The sequence below is a fragment of the Bacillus rossius genome, chromosome 3, assembly GCF_032445375.1.
Source record: "Bacillus rossius redtenbacheri isolate Brsri chromosome 3, Brsri_v3, whole genome shotgun sequence".
In the NCBI taxonomy this organism is placed as follows: Eukaryota; Metazoa; Arthropoda; class Insecta; order Phasmatodea; family Bacillidae; genus Bacillus; species Bacillus rossius.
Genome location: NC_086332.1, coordinates 77,527,472 through 77,548,056, shown reverse-complemented (window position 1 = coordinate 77,548,056; position 20,585 = coordinate 77,527,472). Strand labels below are relative to the sequence as shown.

General features: G+C 34.5%; 1 protein-coding gene across 2 annotated transcripts in view; it reads right to left on the bottom strand.

Annotated features, from left to right (window-relative positions):
* LOC134530935 (mothers against decapentaplegic homolog 3) overlaps positions 1-18,709 on the bottom strand; it is a 56,569-nt gene extending 37,860 nt beyond the window's left edge. Inside the window, exon 1 of one of the 2 annotated variants that reach the window (XM_063366258.1) lies at positions 17,844-18,709. In XM_063366258.1, the coding sequence (XP_063222328.1) occupies positions 17,844-18,040 (197 nt within the window). In that variant the 5' untranslated portion in view covers positions 18,041-18,709. The remainder of the gene's footprint in view (positions 1-17,843) is intronic. The other variant, XM_063366259.1, reaches the window with a different exon arrangement.
* Positions 18,710-20,585: the final 1,876 nt, after the last annotated feature.

Sequence of the window (20,585 nt, the reverse complement as noted above, 5' to 3'; positions counted from 1 at the left end):
CACAGTGTAGCTGTGTCTTAATCAAAAATAACGCTCCACAAGAATGATTTCGAAAGTTTTTTTTGTAATTCCATTAATGAGAAGTTGAAAGAAAAAAATAAAACTTTTCATAAAAATGGAAAAAGTTTAAAACACAACTAAAATGTTCAATAACTAACTATTTACAAGGAGGCAGCAGAGAAAAATGAGCCTTTTACAATTTCAAAGTTCAGATATATCCAACCTATGATATGCAGATTGCACTAAGTCTAATTTTTCATGCTGTAGCATCAACAGCACTGTTGTATTAATTAGTTTCAATCTCTTTATGCATCATTTGTCATTTTCACGGTCAATGTTCAAGAGAATATAAAAATAAGTACATAAACTCCATAAAATTTCCAGATGAATTTTCAATAACTTTAACAGGTTTAAGTGATAAAGAAACAGTAATTTTTTTTCAAGTACAAAGTGTTCAGCTGTTATAAACTAGTAGAACTTTTGTAGTGTTTGTTTACTCTTCTAGAGTGATTTTTATTTAATTAAATATCAAATACTCTCATAATTCAAATTATTTTATTAAGATGTAATGTTTTATTTTTTTGCAATTGAGAATTTTAAATTACTAAAGCTTTTTTTTATTTTATTTTTTATTCATTTATTTAGCTATAAGCAAGTTTTCTCAAAAATAATAAATGTTATGTGCACTGCAACATCTAAAGTCACAGATGGCTATATAAATGACTTTTCGTTTTGTAACTTATTTGCTTTTTACTAAAATAGAGAATATTTTTGAGGGAAGCAGAAGTAAATATTGCATTAACTGACCAATAAGTAATACTTCAGTTAACACTAACTTGATTATTTTTTATTAGTTTATAATATACTATATACTGTATTGCTACATTGCTACTGCTATATTGCACTACTTGCATACTATATATTGCATTAACTGACCAATAAATAATTTTTCAGTTAACACTAAGTGTATTATTGTTTATTATTTTATAATATACTAGATATTACTTTATATTATGAGGTCAGATAAAAAAATATATCCCTATTTATTCTAAACTGCTGTCTTTTTCACACTCATGACCCACTAACCAAAACAATCCAAAAATATATTTCTGCCCTTTTCAGTAAACAAAAACACAGTTACTTAGCAATGTACATGTAGTTAAGATGAACCAGTGTTGAAGAGGGTTACAATAGTGATTCTTTTGCACACAAAAAACTATTTCTGGAACATAATTTTTAAAGTTTTATGTTAGGACAGCAAACTGTGATAGTTGTCTATTCCAATAACAACTACTATTTCCTTCACTCTGCCAACAAATAAACAGGATATTCCCATAATTCCAGCATCACAATTCAGGCTTTCCGTATGTATTTCAGCATCAAAATTTACCCAGTGGTAAGAGTTAAAATCTTATTGCTAGAAGGCTAGTCAAGCCAAATCTGAAATATTCAAATAAACTAAATGGTTTTTAAATAATTATTTTTTGTATAACCAATAAGAAAATACTTTATTATAACTTTTTGTCTTCTTAAGCATTTTGAAACTTTTTCTGCTGCACCAATTTTATTTTATCCATTAGCATGCGTAATGTCTCTGTGGTAATGCAACCTTGCACTGCCTGAAATATTTACAATTTCTTAAAAACTTTACAAGTAAATTAAGTCTTCATTGTTAAAGGTGTTATTTTTCACAGCGAACATTGCCGCATATCACAGCCAGGTGGACTTTTTTTTGCTAATTTATATTAATATTTGAGCATCTACAGCTTTAATATTTGTTGAATATTCAAGGCTTACTATGTGTACTGTTGTGTGTAGTTTGGCGAGTTGTACTGTTGGCTTTGTCACAGCCAGCTGAGTTATTTAGTGTGGAATATTCCCTTAGCATTAACTTTTCTTTCTTACAGAAAAACCACATACATTCTAAAACAATACAATCCTTAGTTACAAATCACGGACAGGAATTGACCCACACCATTCAAGTTTTTAAGGCTTTTTCTATAGCAAGAAGCGTACTATGGGTACCCGACTTAGACCTTTTTCATAAGACTTTGATACTGAAGTTAAAACTATCAATTAATTTCTTGACTAATACCAGGCAAACTAAAGAATATGACCCCTGTTTCATGTGTTATGATAGTTTATGATGATTTTGACTATTTCAACACTTGCATGTCTTCATGCATAAAAAATATACTTACAGGCTACAGACAAATTAGTCCAAATCTAAGCACAAAAAATTTACTATATATTTTATTTGCAATAGTTTTTAACTAGTTTCAATTTTAATTTTGAGGTACTTTTCCAGTAATGCATCTATGTATCTCGCTTTGCTTTGAGTTTGGCTAAAAGTAGTAAAAATATTTTTGACACATTTTTACATAATGAATCACTTCTTAAATTTTATTGTTTGAACCTAACATTAATCCATCATGTCGAAATTAGGACTAAGGAACAACAAAATTATTTTGATTTATATCAAGTATACACTAAAAATATTCTAACTACCAATAAGTAGTAAAAAAATGTAAAAGTGTGTAGTATCAACTAAACAACATCAAAGATTAAGAATGGCACAAGATTTGAAACCTGACTTCAAAATTACAAAGCACGCATTTTACCAGCAAGCTATCGAAGACACACTAATTGTCTAGAACTTTTTTGTGCTATAAAATAGTATGCTAAGGTGACTGATGTTATAATTTTACTTTTATTAGACACAAAGTAACAAAAATAATCTCCAGTGATAAAAAAAAACAGTTTTATTAATCTTAAAATCATTAAAAATAATATTTAATTCAAGAGCCTTTGTATAAGGTGTTTATCGTATAACTATCAAGGGTCAGAGTACAATATTTACCTAGAGAATGAAATAGACAAGTGCACTCATTTGCTGTTTTATTATTAAATTTACAAAACTGTGGAAGTAGCAGTTCAATATAAAATGATAGCCACATCAATGGTTAAGTGAAAAGTTTAAAATTATAAAAAAATTTGTGTAACAGCAAGGGTCTACAATGTTAAACAATTTTGAAACTATGCATGATTTCACCTTCACAGTCAATTCACCACATCTCTCACTCTACTTGAACAAAACTGATATGACCTAACTAAGTTTTCTCTAACTAAGCAGTGCAATGGAAGTATTGTTATACACATGTACTTTCAAGTTAACTTACATAAATTGTTCGAATTACCATGTAAGCTGGTGACTCATTACAGTGGTATCAAGTGTAGGCAGACTGGCTAAAATAGCCGACATATTCAACTTATCTGTTCTCATTTATAAAAGGTCCATTACATTTTGTGAAACCATAATCTTGTACAGCATCTGCTTTCTTAAGAAATGTAAAATAAATTCACGAAAAACATGTTGTACATTACTGTATATCTGGTTCATGAAGCACTAGTGTATTTAAAAGAACAGATTTAGAGTGAGTATTCATGTCACTAATGGCCCATGCTCTTTGTAATTGTAATAACAACTGGCCCGCTACAAAAATATACTGTTTATCTGATTTATATTTTAATTGAACATTTTTTTTAATGGCTTACATGTTTATTTTAATGAGCTGTCCTATAAAAGAGATTTAATTAAAGGACCTACCTACACGTATTTGAGTCAAGTAGTCAAGAAGTAACTGTCATATTAGGAACAACAAATTTTAACTTTTGGGCATGGCAAAAAAAACAGCTTTTTTGAATAAAAAAACTGTAAAATACCACTAAATGACCTGTGTCGAATGTTGCTAAGTATGTCCCATTAATAAAATGTTTGATTCTGCTCAAAATACCACTGTCACACGCTGCAAAGACCTGGTGCTGGTTCAAAGCTTTATGCTTGGAAGTGATAGGCCTACTACTGCATTACATGCTTTAGCGAGTGTCTCACAGTTTCGTCTTGCTAACACAACTACGCCCCCTAGATAAGCAGCTCCCTCAACACTGCGAGTGCAAGGTCGCTCCAACAACACAGCGCAACCTGCAGGAAACAGCGCTCAAACACACTCTGGGGAGCCAAGCCAATCAGAACAGCAAGAGTAACAAGGAAGTGCGTAAACCTAACTACATATTTTTATTCCACATGTTAAGGAGAGGAAACTCGCCATAGACAGCTTACCATCCCTTGCTATTGAAAGGCAAGCCTCTTAACAACTATAGAAATGAGCACCGAGTGTTAACATTAACAACTGGCACATGCTAACCTAAAGTGAAGAAACAAATTAAAGTTAAGATCCCTTCAACATTTCAGAAGAAACAAACTACAGCCACTGATGAACCAGTCATATTTAATGCAGTATTATCTGAAGACACTGATGATCATTTCTTGGAGAACTTGATTCTTGGTGTAAACTGAAAGTACTTGCAACACAATTGTGTTGTCGCTGTTATTAAGATATTCAAAGCTATCAGTATTTGCTGCGTTTCAAGATACTTTGCAATTATAATGCTAACTCTCATTGTTTAGATAGATTTTAAGCTAGCTCACTTAAGTACCGATGGTTACAGGAGGGTTCAAATTCTAGGTAAGGCATATTTGTGAGCAACATACTTGTAACTGTAATGTAAATTTATGTGTAGTTTAGTTTGTGAGTCACTCCCCAATTAATCTACAGGCATAAAGAGGCATCACTGAATTAATAAACAAACCGCTATCATTAAATTAGAAACACACTCCATAACAAAATGCCATGCGTTACTATTTCTTAAATAACATGCAAACCGTGATCTTTTTTTTTAAATATTCTATCTACAAATAGATTGAAATATTTAAGTTTTTTTTTTACCTTTCAATTTGGTAATACGCAGAGATTTTGAAAAGAAAAAAAAAAATACCAGTAGTTGCTGTACAAGCATTTATATATGAACTGAAATAAGAAAATTCTTTATTGCTTTTCTGGACACACCCCACTGATGTGATTTGTACAGGTAAATAACTTTATGACACTGAAAACCGTATAATTCTAAACCTTTGGTAACAGATAAAATGTATATGCACAAATACCAATACCTCATTAACTTTCAGGAAGACAAAAGGTTAAAGAGGTTCTTTGATTAAAATTTTCTTAATTCTCTGGCCATGTACATGCTGCTTATGATAGACTGAGAGAATCATTAAAGAGTATCTCATTTTTTAATCAAATAAAAGTAATATAATAGAGTATTTTGGGGGAAGCACTGTAAATTTAATAATGCATGCCTACTTTTCACAAGCACGCCATACGTAACACTAAGAGAAAAATTCTGCAGCTCACAAGAAAACATTCACATGTCATTCTGAAAACTATTCTCACACTATCATCAAAAGAACATCCTCTTAAACATACATACAGGTAACCTTTACGTATTAACCTGTAATTTCCTAACTTGTTTATTGTTCAAATCACACACGATAAGATAAGAGCTCTTGAACAAGGTTAAATAAAGCATAATCACGAAGCTATGTAATCAGCTATTTTAGGTTCCTCCAAAAATAACACATTTACTATGTATCTTAATCATGTACACTGCTCATACAATGTCTTTATACTGTAGTAAAATGCTATTTCAAAAACTAAAGTGGTTCTTGATGAAAGTTAATATTACATACAATGAGAATGACCATTAGCTAGTAGCATAATAGAAATAGAGTAACATAGTGAGAGTATGAATTTTAGAAATTTAGTTTTCTTGAGGTATGCACAAGTAGTGGTTGGCTTTGTTTTTCCAAACCATTTCTTTGAATGTAATCCTAACACCAATTTAGAATTATTTTTGACTTTACATCTTGTAGATAACTGGGTTGTCAGATACGGTCATACAACGGAAACAAGTAGAGATACTAGGGAAGGAATCGAGAACTGCCTACAATAAGGAACCATCCCAACATTTGCCTGGTGATTCCAGGAAACCACGGAAAATTAAATCAAAATGGCTGGACTGTATTCAAACTGTGGACCTTCATAAAGTGAGTTCAGTGTTTTACACTTCGCCACATTGTTCGTATATTGAGTAAATGACCAGTAAATAAACAGGATGTCCACACACATATTTTCCCTGACTTAACCATTACCAAAATTTCAAACTTCCTTGAATATTTTTGAAAAAATATTTATTTATTTATTTATTTAGTGATTCATGAAAGAAATAACCAAAATACAGACTCCAAAATTCCCATATTTGGCCTACAATTATAAAACAAAAATAAAGATTCAAACAGGTGTATAACTATGCACTAATAAAACCATATTAAAATGGAAAAAAGAAGCAAGACATTTTCCCCCAAATTACTAACTATGTGGAATTTCCATTACTTTTCCACAATTTAAAGCAAATTCCCTGATTTTTCCATGACAAATACCATCATCCCTGACTTTTCAGAATGTGGACATCCTGTTTAAAGAATAAATGTGTCCCACAAGTTCATGCACTGCGGTCATTACTTGCCAAGCAGTTTGAAACGTGCCATTCATTTGAGTCCCAGCAACTGTCACATGACACGGCTTGTCTGTTACTGATATAGGTTATGCAAGCTCTGGACGCCACGAGTACAGCTTGAATTAAAGATGAGACATGGGCTATCGCTCAAAGTCGACACACTGCCTTGGTGACCACAGTTTGATTACCCGCAGAGGATTAACACTAATGATAGCACAGCACGTTCCATCACTTTCTGCATGCGATCACACCTGCACCTAGTTCATTGCTGTCCAGGTACTGGGCACTTCACCTAACATTTCAGTCACACTTCATACGCCAAAACTTTCAATTAATAGAGAGGTATAAAATTTGACAGGGTTGAGACTTGTGTGGTTGGCAAATGGTAATTTTCAAGGTACATTCAAGTCAGCTATGTTCTTAGGTTATCATAAAGCTACGAGTTCTTAATACGTTATGTCAAGTGTAAACACAATTCACATCAAACAATTGAAAAAATCAAAGGTGAAATAATCTAAGTTTTTTAAACTGCCCTAACAAATAACTGTTATCAAACAAATTTGTTTTTGAAAGTTCATATCAACACATTAATACAAATGAATAATACAATAATGTAGGCTTCTATTGCAATTTGATTTGATGGTTGTTTAGCGACACCGCAAAAAACCAAAATAAACCATTAATTCAAATATTATATCCACTTTATAAATAGCTTGGTTTTAATTTAATTATAACTTTTCATAATAAGTGATACTAAGAAGAAATATAGAGAATTGAGATGATAAAAAATCCCCCAGGTGAAGACAAACTTCAGCATCACAAACATGAATCTGTAAATTAAGCACCGACTACAGTTATCAGACCAGTCAACTGGTAACAACACCAATCAAAGCTATAGCCAACTGAATGCCTCCTAAACCCTAAAAACCATCACAAATTATCAATTGGAGTGAAAAACTCCAAAAAAATTTAGGATGTTATCAATTGTTTCAATTCTTGCTATCTTACTGTAAGTGGCCAGTAGGTTGAAAGCCATTGCCATAGACTATGACCATTTCCTTATCCAATTTCCAGCATGGTGTTGTACTCAGTGTCAATAAGACATAAAGCTCAAAATATAAATTAAAAAATAAAGTCTGTGCATACTATAAGCCACTAAATCTTTCTAATTCACTTTTACTTCAAATTGTGAGACCTAAGAAGGCTCTGTCACACCAAATCCTGGAAAATTTACCATTCATAAACTGTAACTGCATGGACACCCACCATGATAAATACATCATGTTCTACCATTAAAACGTAAACTCCTGAGAATTTAGTTAGTGGTCCAGGACTCTGCCAAACCTTGCAGCACCTAATCAAAAACTAATGAATAAAATCTGATAGTTCAAGTCAATCCTGTACTTTGATATGCAGTATTAACCTTATCTAATGATACCTCGGTTTTCTCCATAATCCAAGCACAATTTTAAATGTTTATGTATAACTTTTTCTAAACTAAATTTTATGGAATTCAATTTTTTTGTTGTTATTTTTAATGCATCCATCTATATAGTGTAACTGAATGATAGCAATATTACTGATCAGCTCATTTGATTTTGTATGTTTTATTACTGTTTTTATGGCATTAAATGTAAATACAAAAATTATTAATTGAATACAAATAGTAAATAGAACTTTATATTGGCACGCATATAAAATTAAAGAAATGTCTAACTGTAGTAAGTCTGTAAAAAACATACACCAATAATCCACCATAATTCGTAAGAGCACATGTGACTGCCTGAAATATCAACAGCTCAAGAGGAAAATTGTTGTGATACAAAAAAAAAGGAAGTTCAAAAAGAAATGGTTGACTCGTTACCTTGTGTACTTCCATCCTCAAGGAGCAAGAGTGGAGTAAGTAGTGAAATCAAGTAACTAAAGAATATTAAAAAAAAACTGCTGCCGCAACAACTGGCTACGTCCCAGGATGTGTGGAGGGCACGCAATCTTACGTTGTTGACAAAATCTCAATGATATGTGGTTTGACTTTTAGAGAACACTTCTACAGCATCTTAAACTGCCCAGCTTACTAATGAGCCTGTCATTGTGATAATAAAGTAGTAAAATTTACACAGCCCACAGTTAACATGGCCTCCTGTTTAGCCAGCATGCTCACCTACCTCCTCACACCCACACATGTAATGTGATCACTGTTGATTAAGCCCCGACCAGCAACACAGTCGAAGACAGATGCACCACAAATAGTGACGCAAAAGCAGCAATGAACCTAGCTCGTACTTAGTAACGGGCATGATCCTGGTTCTGGATGGCACTTAGTGACTGCAAGGCAAGTGTAAGCTAGTAACGAGCAACCACTGTGTCTAAAACACAATGCCACAGCTCTGAAAATAATCTTATAGCTCCATGATGTATGGGCATAAACCTACTCAAAAGACATGTATAGCTTCTACCCAGTGTTTCCTGCGTTATTACACTATACTTAAACCACATACTGCATTTTTGTATTCCTAATGAAAATTATTCGGTATAACCATAGATGCAACACATTCCCAAATCAGCAGAAATGCATCACAAACATGTATATAGCCACAGATGTAGCCAATGGAAATATATATAAGTAAATGAATTCCCCTGAGTAAATAATTACAATATTCAAGTTTTTAATCATCCCTTTACAGGAGACAGAACAAGAAACTTAGCAAGTAGAGGTATTTTCTTGCACTAACACAAAAGCACAATTACTAGCTGATGACTTAAAGTAGGTAGTACTGAACCCTGAGCTAGTCGAGAGACAAGGAGAGGTAGTGTGACATGAAGCAGAGCGGTGAGACACCACGGCAGCAGGTAGACACATGTTCTCAAGGAGTTACTCAAGCCTCTACATTACAACTTGCAAACTACTCACAACATGGCCAAGAGTGTTGTCAAGAGCTGTCATACTCTACATGCATGCCACATACATCCTCAAACCAGACCAACTCACAAATGCATGCTTAGGCCGGGAGCCGTGGAACATTAACAAGAAAGATTTTCTTTGACATGATACAAAATGTTATTTCAACCTGTACCAGTGTGAGCTCAAGCATTCCACTCATGTTGCAGGGCAAAGGGAAGTATTGTCCGCAACCTCAGGCTTTAAAAATTACTTATGAGCACAACTTAAAGCTCACTGTAACCTAGCAGGTCCTGTCACTTCAAGCATCTCTTTGCATAACCAGAGTATTCACACCAATATGTAATAAAATTTCCCTGACTTTTCCCTGACTTTCAAGAACGTGGACACCTTTGATAAATGTGCAACATTAAAACCCTATCAGTGCTTTACATCTATTTTGATCCTACTCCATGCTTCAATATGGTCGTGTGTCAGAATGAGCTAGAAGACATTTAAAGGATAATCATACAGACAAAAATAAAAATATCCCAAAATTAAAAAATTGATGGGATGCAATGACATACAATGTGATGTAAGATGTGACTCCCTGACTAACAAAACACACATTTGCACGTCACATGTGCCAGAGCCCACGTCTCTAAGGGTCCCGCTCAAATGGGCCCACGTATGTTGCAGAGCTTCAGAAAAAAACATGTAGGTATTTAAAAACTGCTTAAGATATCAGATGGATGAGTAGTTCTGTTCCATATTTAGTTTTTTAACTATAGTTTTAGAAAAGTGAAAATGGCTAAAATGCATGTTTTCAGAATAATTTTCAGGCATGAAACATCAGGTACAGATTCTTGAAGTGCTCAAGGGACTTACATTACACCTAGTTATCTTCATTTCTCCTTATTACAATGTTATGGTTACCACATAAATCTCATAATTTCCCTATGCGCAACAAGAAGACTGCATGCCAGTTCACAGCCTTGCGCTTGGAGGCGACACCGTGCTAGAAGTACAAGCCAGCTCACACTTTTCATCCCCCCTCATTGAAACAAATACACCCCTGACTAGGCGGACCCCTTAAATCGTACTGTTATGTCTGTACAGGTCCACCATACACATATCCCTCACTTAGCACGTCTTCAGATTGCGCGGATTCATTAAGCACGATGTGAATTTTACTGCCCCAGTCTTGAATAGCACGTCTGTAAATTTCAGTTAGCACGCAATCTTGGCAGGCAAAAAAAAAAGTCAAGCACGACGTCACGAAGTCTGTTTCAACTTTTGTAAACAACAGATGTGCCGTGGGATACAGTTAGCCAAACAAGGGGGGAAGAGGTGCGCGCACAGGTCTGTCTACGCTATCGGCTGTTGTACAAACGTCAGCTATGGCAAGTTAAATTGCGGCTATGGAGTGTAAAGGACCAAATGTTTTTACGTCTGCGCGTATGCCGCCGTGCCGTACCGTTGTCGCCTGGCCACAAACCGGGCCGTGAACTCAGTCTAGCCAGTGGCAGGGAATTCACTCAAACCAAAACAACGTCTGCCCATTCCGCTGCCGGTAACTGTACGTGCTTGATCACTCATAATGCATTGTGTTCAAGTATTAACTGTGCGCACAATATTACGAAATAAGGACGCTTACCAAAAGTCTGATGCTGTTGGTTGTACTAGTGGGAATATATTTGACATTAGATACCGGAACAGAAATGAACAAATGATCCATGTGGAAAAGGTTGTTAAATGAATGTTGCAATTAAAAAAATAATAATTGGCCTGACAGGATTGGCGTGAACCAGGTGGTAATACGCGAATAAGCACTTTAATTTTTTAAAAATTAAAATGTAATCATCCAGACAGTAATATCGGTTTCACTATCAGTAAAGGATGGTTTGGAAAGATACGCAACGTGAGTTGAAGGTCACACCCGGGCGGACAAATCAGCCAGCCAACTGACGATAAAGTACATAACCACATATCTCCCGTTACACAGTGTCGTATTTGTCATACAAAGTGCGATGGGAGGCATATAAAGATAAATGGTGTGACATATTTATAGTTGAGTGTTATTCAATGCATTTATATTACATAAAGTATATTTTCCTACACAATTTTGGAACACATTAAATAAATTAGCCTAGCTATTTATGGAAACTAATGCTTCAGAATATGTGATTTCGAATAACAATAGCATAATTTGGAACGTATTAGTTGTGCTAAGTGAGGGACAGGTGTACTAGAGTATCTTCAAATATTGATAAAAAATTTTAAAATAAAAATTTTTAAAATAAAAATTTTTAAAAAAATTGCATGTGAAGTGTTATCTTTTATATAAGTACATGTTGAGTTTCTAAAAATTCATTCACAAAGAACTGCAGTTTGGTCATTTATTGTAAAGTAAAATACACCTATTTTTATTAAATAAACTAACTTTAAGGAAATAGCTGGGTGATTAAATTTCATATTCAATCATTATAAAAAATTTAATATATGTTTTATTCTAATCTAAACACTGTAATAAATTTAGTCCTATTGCAACAATAATGGATTGTTTGATTAAGATTACTAAAATTGTTAGTTTATTACCTATATAATACTGATTGCTTTGATGGAAAAAGTGCATATGCAGTCAGTAGTACTAACTATATATCTGTGCAATTCTTTTTCACCCAAAAATACAAGTTTATGAAACATTGTGGAATATAAATAATAAATTATGACGCTCCACCAAAGCTATAGAGCTATAGAGTATGAATAGTTGGTGGGCAAACTATACAACTGGATGTTATTGTTTAAAAACAAGAAAAGGCAAACGTTGAAGAAAATCATTTTTAAAAAACAAAGCCAGTGCTTTTCCCAGAAATGAATAGTATCAGATCAGAAGCCCAGACACATGGTTGCTACTGAATTTCAGGATAAAATATCCCTGACATAACCAGGTTTTCATTACAAAAAAAAACAGACTTTTCGGTTATTTTAAGAATTAAATTTTTGTTTTTCAATCTAACACACATATATACTTTCAGCTGTTTCAAGTCAAAATGGTTGAAATGTTTATTTATTCTTACATATATATGAGGTTTCATTTAACACCAATCTCTCCAACAATCCAAATTCTAGAATTATATAATAATAAAGGAATTTATTCAGTTAAAGGTGCATCTAGGTTACAATGAGGTAGACTGATGGACACTATAGTTTTTTTTATCATGCTCATACAGTTAAAATTTTTTCTACAGTAAAAAAATTTTTAATAGGAGTCTCCACTAATGAATCAAGCCAACATTATTTCGAAAGGAAATGTTAAGAAAAGTTTTACACTGGAAGGAAAAAAAGATCAAAATTACCTCCAATTTAAACAAAAATAGAGGTAATACGGTACGGCCCGAACACTAACTATTTTGATTCATGTTAAAAATCAATGGAAAATTGGTGCTCAATTAATGACAAAAAAATTTTACATCATTGAATAAAAATTGGATACAAACTTTTTTTCCATTTATTATATGGCAGAAATTTGAACATAAAAGTAAGGTTTTTGTGTAGTCTAGCTAAACACATGGTAAACAACGTTTTGGAGTATTTTAACGTAATAAAAGTAATATAAAAGTGTGAAGATTTTTCTTTTAAATTCCACCTCTGATAAAGTAATTGTTTCCACTACTTTTAAAAGTTTTCCCACATTTCTACGTTTTACCTGAACACTTTCAAAGTCCCTGACTTTTGTAAATTTTCCAGACGTGCCGCAACCCTGAGACGACAAATGTAAAAGCCCTTACTGCTCACAGAGTGTTTGGTTGGAGTCGGGCATTGATCACTCCACAGGGCATACAACTGCCCCAGCAGACTACAAAGTGCTCTTTGAAGCTGTCTTTAACAAGATACCCTGAGAGTAACTGCTTTTCATTTAGAAACAGAGGACCAAAACGAATTCCATGACGAGCAATTAGTACAGACATGGCCAATTAAATAGTTTTGTCAAGTACCAGTATATCAGTGTCAGCCTTGGAAATCTCAAGGACATGTGAATACCACTTTAACCCTGTTAGGAATGCACTGGCACAAGTAACGGGAAAAAAAACACGAGACAGCAGTATGTTTAATAAATGAACCAAAAACATTTTCCATGATCCCTGTTAATTATTTCGGGAGAAAAAAACATGCTTTCCCATGTAAGTTTTCAGAAATGTTCTTATGATATTAATTTAACATTTTATAAATTATTGTATTATAAAAACCATAACCAATCATACTAAGATATTATTTAAAGGTCTGGTTTTATTTAGTGTAGTGACTGTACTTCCAGGAAGATAGTGGCCTTGGAGTTGCTTGGGTACGACTCGCGCTAATTAACCGAGTAATGCTCAGGGCTGGGATTGAAGTATTGAACCAATAAGCCTTGTCCTTTGAGCATGAGACCTCAATGATCATTCACCCCAAAGATCCCCAATGACATGGAAGTTAAGTGAGATCATCCCCTTACATCCCCAGCCCACAGGGACACGAAGGGGGTGTATTGGCCGTAACCACTGCTAGCCCAGTAGCATTGAACCATCATTGCAATTTATTACAGAGCAGAACAAATAGGCAAAACGAAAACTACAAATTGTATCAAAATTTGAATCCTATATAAAATTATTCACGAATATGAATACTTGATTACCCTTACAATCTAACACTGAAGGTTATCCAAGCTAAGCGGGCTTGACCTTGTGGTTCTAAGGAAAACTGCAAACATCCACAGCCTCTAATGAACAAGATCAGGGAAATTGTTCAAAACTACCTCATACCACAACATTCCACGTAACTATCCTCAATTTTGCAACTTATGACTTGCAAGGAGCTGAACACTTGAGAGTATGGACAAAGATAGGACACAAACTGTACATTATCCCTTTTCTCGAACTTTTCTCAGAAAAAGGATTAGAAAGTTCTATGTTGCATTATAATTTAATTATAAAGATATTAAACAACAATCTCTACAAAGATTTGTGAATAATGTGCTGTGTAAGTCAACAAATATTACATAAAATTAAAAAAAATATATGAATGTGTATTTTAAGTACTAGCCCATTTCAACCAAAAATATGGCAACCGACTGACAACACTCTTCAGCCACTACAAATAAAACAAATAACTTACCTGGGACAGAGCGACCATCAGCTGAACATAAGACGTGCCTCCCATCACTGACGAAGGCAGCCCTTGGTCCAGTGCTGACAAGTCGGTCAACATTCTTTCCATTTTATTAAGTACCTACTGTACCTACAACCTCCTTAAAGTGTGTAATGAAACAAGCTTAAAATATTTTTAACTAAGTAACATTTGAAAGCACAAAGAGGTTTCAATGTGCAAGGATAAGTCCAATATAGATAGAGCCCACAGACGGGCCTTTAACCCAAGTCTGTAATTTCCATCGTACAAATCCTTAAATCAGGCATTTAGTGTTTACAGGCAATGCTGGATATTATTTGCAACGTGTATGCTGTAGAGCAAGAACCTTTTTTAATAAAGCCAGTGGCAGTCCTGTGTGAGAGGCAATTAAATAACCCACCTAGATTTGATATATAGCAATCGACTTCCGTGTGTTTATATAAAAGCAATACACACAGAATCAGACGCGGAATGATGCCACAAAACTGTTGCGATCCGAGACACAAGACAACATCGAATGACTGCTCTAACTTTATCGCAAGCAGGGTTCTGATCATGCGCAACTATAACAAATTTGTCAACAAAGGCATGTACAGTGAGTTTATAGCTGACCAGTTAAAGACTCTTTTTCATTTTTACTATAATTTGAATAAATATTCACTTGTAAAATACATTAATTATTGTTTTCTCAGCAGGGAGTAAGTTTATTACAGTAAGACATAGTTAATGTAATTCATCTTTGAAGGAGTATAATGACCAAAATTTTATTTCAAAAAATGTGGGAAGAAATAACGTAACTTAAATTTTATGTTAAGCTGTCGCGAGAAGAAGCTGTCGTAAGGCATGGTGTTGCGCCATGTCGCATAGCATCTTGTATAATTCTGTGTGTACCCAGCCTTAAAACTCAGATGAAACCATAAATTTGACTGTTACTTCTCAAAAGTCAGAAATGAGTTAAAACGGCCTCTAGTCATCAGTCTTCCCAAAATTTTGAGGTGGGCTGCCACCGATTAAGAGCATTTGTATCAACGCAACTACAAAATAGGCAGTTGGGTGCTATTTATCTCCCAAATGATTAAAGCAAGATACTTAAGTAACTTACCATGATTTTCACGCCAACATTACATTACATTACATTACATGCCTGAAAATAACTCCATGGAAAGATGTGCACACGAAATTCAACTTACTCGGTAGGAATCACACACAACTTTTCAGCCATCGTAAGGCACCCTTCCACATACCGCAGTTAACAAAATTGGGAAAGTACGGTGTGCAGGGTGCGAGGTCAGAAGGAACAGGGAGGGGGACACGTAGGCTCCTTGCTGTCGGAATGTGAGTTTCCCTCTAGTTGAATGCAATCTTTTTTTCTAAAATTTGAATTTTTTGTGCTTTCGCTGATAATTAGGTATATTGCATCTTCCCATTTTAATAAAGAATCAATACTTGTCCCTGATATTTTAGATTTTAATTGCAGCTAAAGCTGGAATCCCAATCATCCGTTTCATCCGTCCGTCCGTCAATCACGTGACCCGCAGCCAATCAGATGGCCCGAAAAATTTCATCCGTCCGTCCGTCCGTCAAAACTTTGCCAAGCTTTAGCTTTTGACGGACCAACGGATGGTCCACCGCCTTGTTAAGTCAATCGTCTTCAATACGACTTTCCGAAAACAGTGTTCAATTTTTTTAATTTGCAATATATAGAAGGCTGCGTCGTATTGACCGATTATTATTGTCATAATAACGGTAAAGATTGCTTATGAGAATTAGCTTTTCGGAAGAAATGCTAATAAATTACGTCCGGGAAAGGGAGCATTTGTATAATATATATAGCAAAGACTATCGGGATAAGCAACTGAGTGAAAAAGCCTGGATAGAAATAGCTTCTTTATGTTTCCTCTGATGCAGTAATAAAAGAAGCATAATTTTATTTATTGCTGGCATGACTAATGTTATTTTTAAGACGGCACCCGTTTAATCCACTTGTCAAAGCACGGTTCCCGCCTGTCAACTTATTATCACATTCATAAAAACAAAAGTTAATTATCCCAAGGAAATTATTTTCACCAAACGTTTACCTACAATTGAGTAAGTATGTGGCGGAAAGTTGTAGCACTGATATTTTTAAATAGTGACGGACGGACGGATGGTGGATGGTTGAGTGTGGTAATAATTGCCGAGAGAAATAACGGACCAAAATTGTCAGACGGACGGGTGACGGACGGATGAAACGGATGATTGGGAGTCCAGCTTAACCTAACCAAAAGTTAAAATAATTTTACAGTACCAGTATTTTAAATGTAGCTAAGCTAACATCAACTGTTCAAAAGGTAAACTGCTGGTAAACCAATTGAAATATTGCAATTTTGTTTTATAGAATCAGTAGATAATTGTTTGTTATTTCATATTCAGTTTATATAAAAGTTTTATAATTCATATTTTCAAAATCAAATTACTATAGTAATTGTACAGTTTAAAATCACAAACACATTCCACTGCTTACTTTATTTTAATATTGTACATTAAAATACAAATCTGTATATTTTAAATAGAATAATTTCTCCCAGGAACCATGTTTCTCAGTGTTTTATATACATTTACCAAATTAAATATATTGTGGTAATTCTTTAGCTTTGCATTACAAACACAATCAAGTCTTTTCTTTATTTAAAAATTTTATTTTTAAATACAAATGAATACGCAATAAGAAACAATCACCCACGTGATTATTGATGTAAACTTACAAAAATTGTTGTAAATACTGTTAGGTCCGTCACATAATTTTTAAAACTTTTTAACTTATATATATATATATATATATATATATATATATATATATGTATATACATAGTGTGTATGTATGTGTGTGTGTATATATATATATATATATATATATATATATATATATATATATACACACATACATACACACTATGTATATACATATATATATTGATCCACTTTGCAATTATTTGGACATTATCATCATCACAAACTACCAAGTATTTTTAGAATCCATTTGGAATTTGAAAATGCCCTTTTGCATGATATTCAAGCAACATTATTAAACGGAAAATAATTTGTCAAAATATATATATTTTTTAAATATGCAGCAACTTTCAAAATTTACCCATTTATATAAATAACAAAATTGTATGCATGAGATGTTAACTTCTTTTAGTGTGATTGCTACACTGGGTCAAAATTAATTTACCAATTTGACTGGTGTAGTTGTTGTCAAGGTCAGACAAATGTAATGCCTCAAAACAAAGCAGCATACAAAATATGTGAGCATACCTCTACAATACTATTGCAGACAGAGGCTTAAGCATGTTAACTAAAGCCGAGCATCTGCAAGTATAAAGTAAATGTAAATATTTACCTGGGAATCGTAATACACCTTGTAGTCGGGTCTTGAGTTGTAATGGATTTTTCAAGTTCGTCCAAGCCACCAGATTTCTTAAGTTTTTTAACTAAACTTTTCACAGCTTTTTCACTCCACTTATCTTCCCCTTCACCTTTCTTCCAACCCAAAAGTCGTTTCACGATCGGAGGTGTAAACGGGAGCATAGACGTCATAGCTACATGAAATCAAGGAATTTTCTTCCTGGTATTGAAACTACGTCTACTTACTCTCTTTACAATCACAATTGCTACGTTTTAAGCAAATCATTAGTGCTTCCCAATCGTGTTTATATTTTCCTTTGAAGTAGGTACACGAAACACAAACATGCCGACTACCAAAATAATAGTCATCCTAAAATGTAGTTCTGTTTGAATGAAGATAACTATCCCCAGTTACATAACGAATACAATAGTACATAAGCTAGAAATACAAGTTCATTTTAACACCATTGACCAGTTCTCAAAACATCAACAATATATTCGCAAACACCACCATCTCCTTAAAGTAAGAACATCACTAGACATCATCACATAAATACACTATAACATTCTTGTTCTATGCCTTTGAATATCCAAAAGTGAACAATATAAGGAATTACTTATAATACTAAAAGATTTTGTTAGTGCAATTTTACCCCAATCGTTAAAAATTTTAAACAAAGCTAAACAACACTTAAATATTGTTTAACGGTGAATTGCAATTCACAAAATATTTTCTCGATTTTAAGACTGCTAACAAAATCTTAACTTTAAACAAATGATGGATCCGTTTAACTTTTAAATATAGTTTAACACATACGAAAACCGAAACACAATAGTGTCAGCTAATACTTCAAAACAAAACAAGACACATTATAAATAACCTCAAGAAAAATTAATTAAAAGAGGTGGTGATGATAATGATTGAATGTGTGTGTAAACCTAAATAAAGAATGTTCTAAAGAAAAGTAAACTACTGCCTGTAATTCAATCAAACCAATGGCTTAACCAGGATATCGAATTGTTTGCGGGGGGGGGGATGGTTTAAGAAGTATGGTTTCCCCACCCCCCTCTAAAAAGGCATGGGACCAGGGGGTTCACCCCCGGGCAAATTGGATTTTAAAGTGTAAAATAGTGCTATTTTAGAAGTTTTTGGTACTTAACTTTAATTATTGTAATGGTAAAAATATTATTAAATTTTTAATAAAAAAATTAATTGAATAATGAAGTAAGAAATTAATTAAAGATATTTTTATCAATCCAAGTGCCTTGTTTACGTCCACTCAAAATCATAAATCATGCTCGAAGCTCGGCAATACAAAAAAAAAAGGAATAAAAAGGGTTGGGTTTCGGCAGAACTGATCTATTCCTAGAAACAATTAGCTGTAGCTTAAAGAGTTACATGACACCATGTCGTTGTCTTAATTCTATACACACACAGCGATCATTACACTTTTGGAAGCCCAGTCAACACCTGATTATAATTACTGCGCTGGTTAAATACAGTAGGTTTAAGATATTAGAAAGCTTGGGACCCGTCACGGCGTCACAACCTTAGTGCAGTGGCCAGTGATAGCAGTAAGACACCTAGGCCCCTGAATCAAACAACTGTAGCACAGGCTAAATTATTTTTAATGAAGAAATATTTACAAAAATTATTTTATGAGTTTAATAAAAAAATTATATTATAATTGGTTTTTAAATACTTTATTTTTGGTTATGATAAAAGTTATATATATCCATTTACACTTGTTAATGTGGTTATATTTATTTCCTTTCCATTGGTTTAAAACAAACACAAACCATCATTGACCAAGGGTATCTACTTTCTAATTATAGGTTTATAAATTATTCATCAGTATTGCAAGGATCCTCTATATATACTGACATCCCTCAGCCTATGGTCCCTAATTCCCTGTTGTGAATTGACCTGAGACTCGCTCTGGTTTGCCCGTGTAGCTCTCGTCGGAGAGGGAGTGGAATTCAGGACAACGTAGCCGGGACCGGAAAATATGGGACCTGGAGGGAACTTTACGTAGGTAGAAGGAACGGTAGATGGTAACAAGGATAAGATGATGCTGTCCGTTTTCACGAGCTCCTTTATTACGTGAAGAATCCTGTCGCAGCCTGGCTGGCACGTCGCGGAACGAGCGTCCTCCCCTACCGCAACCCGGACTCCCAGAAATAAACTCTTGGCCACAAAATGTGACCCGAAGTGACAGTGAATGCAGCCCCTTAGCGAATCGTACCGGTTACGAAAGTTCAGCAGTTCTACGCAGCACGTACGCGACCCGTCACGTATGCATAGATAGTTCTGTAGCGACACGTAATGACAGAGAGAGTTCGGCTGTTCGGAGCAGCTCGTACGCGGTCCGTGACGTATGCGAATATAGTCCTGTAACGATACGTAATGACAGAGAGAGTTCGGCTGTTCGGAGTGGCTCGTACGCGGCCTGTGACATATGCGAATATAGTCCTGTAACGATATACGTAATGACAGAGAGAAGTTCAGCGGTACAATGAATTCTGACACAAAGCAGGTCGACTGCAGAGGCAGTCCCGTGATGCTCGTACTGACTGCGAACTCGAAGCTAAGATTCACATATCCCGGGCAGAGCGGAGCGAGCGCGCGTCTGCTCGTCCCCGTGTCTGGTTCGCCACTGCCCTTCTGCGCCCGTCTGCGAGCCGAGACCCGCGGGCCGCGGAGGAGGGGAGAGGAAATCGGCCGGCATGGGAGAGG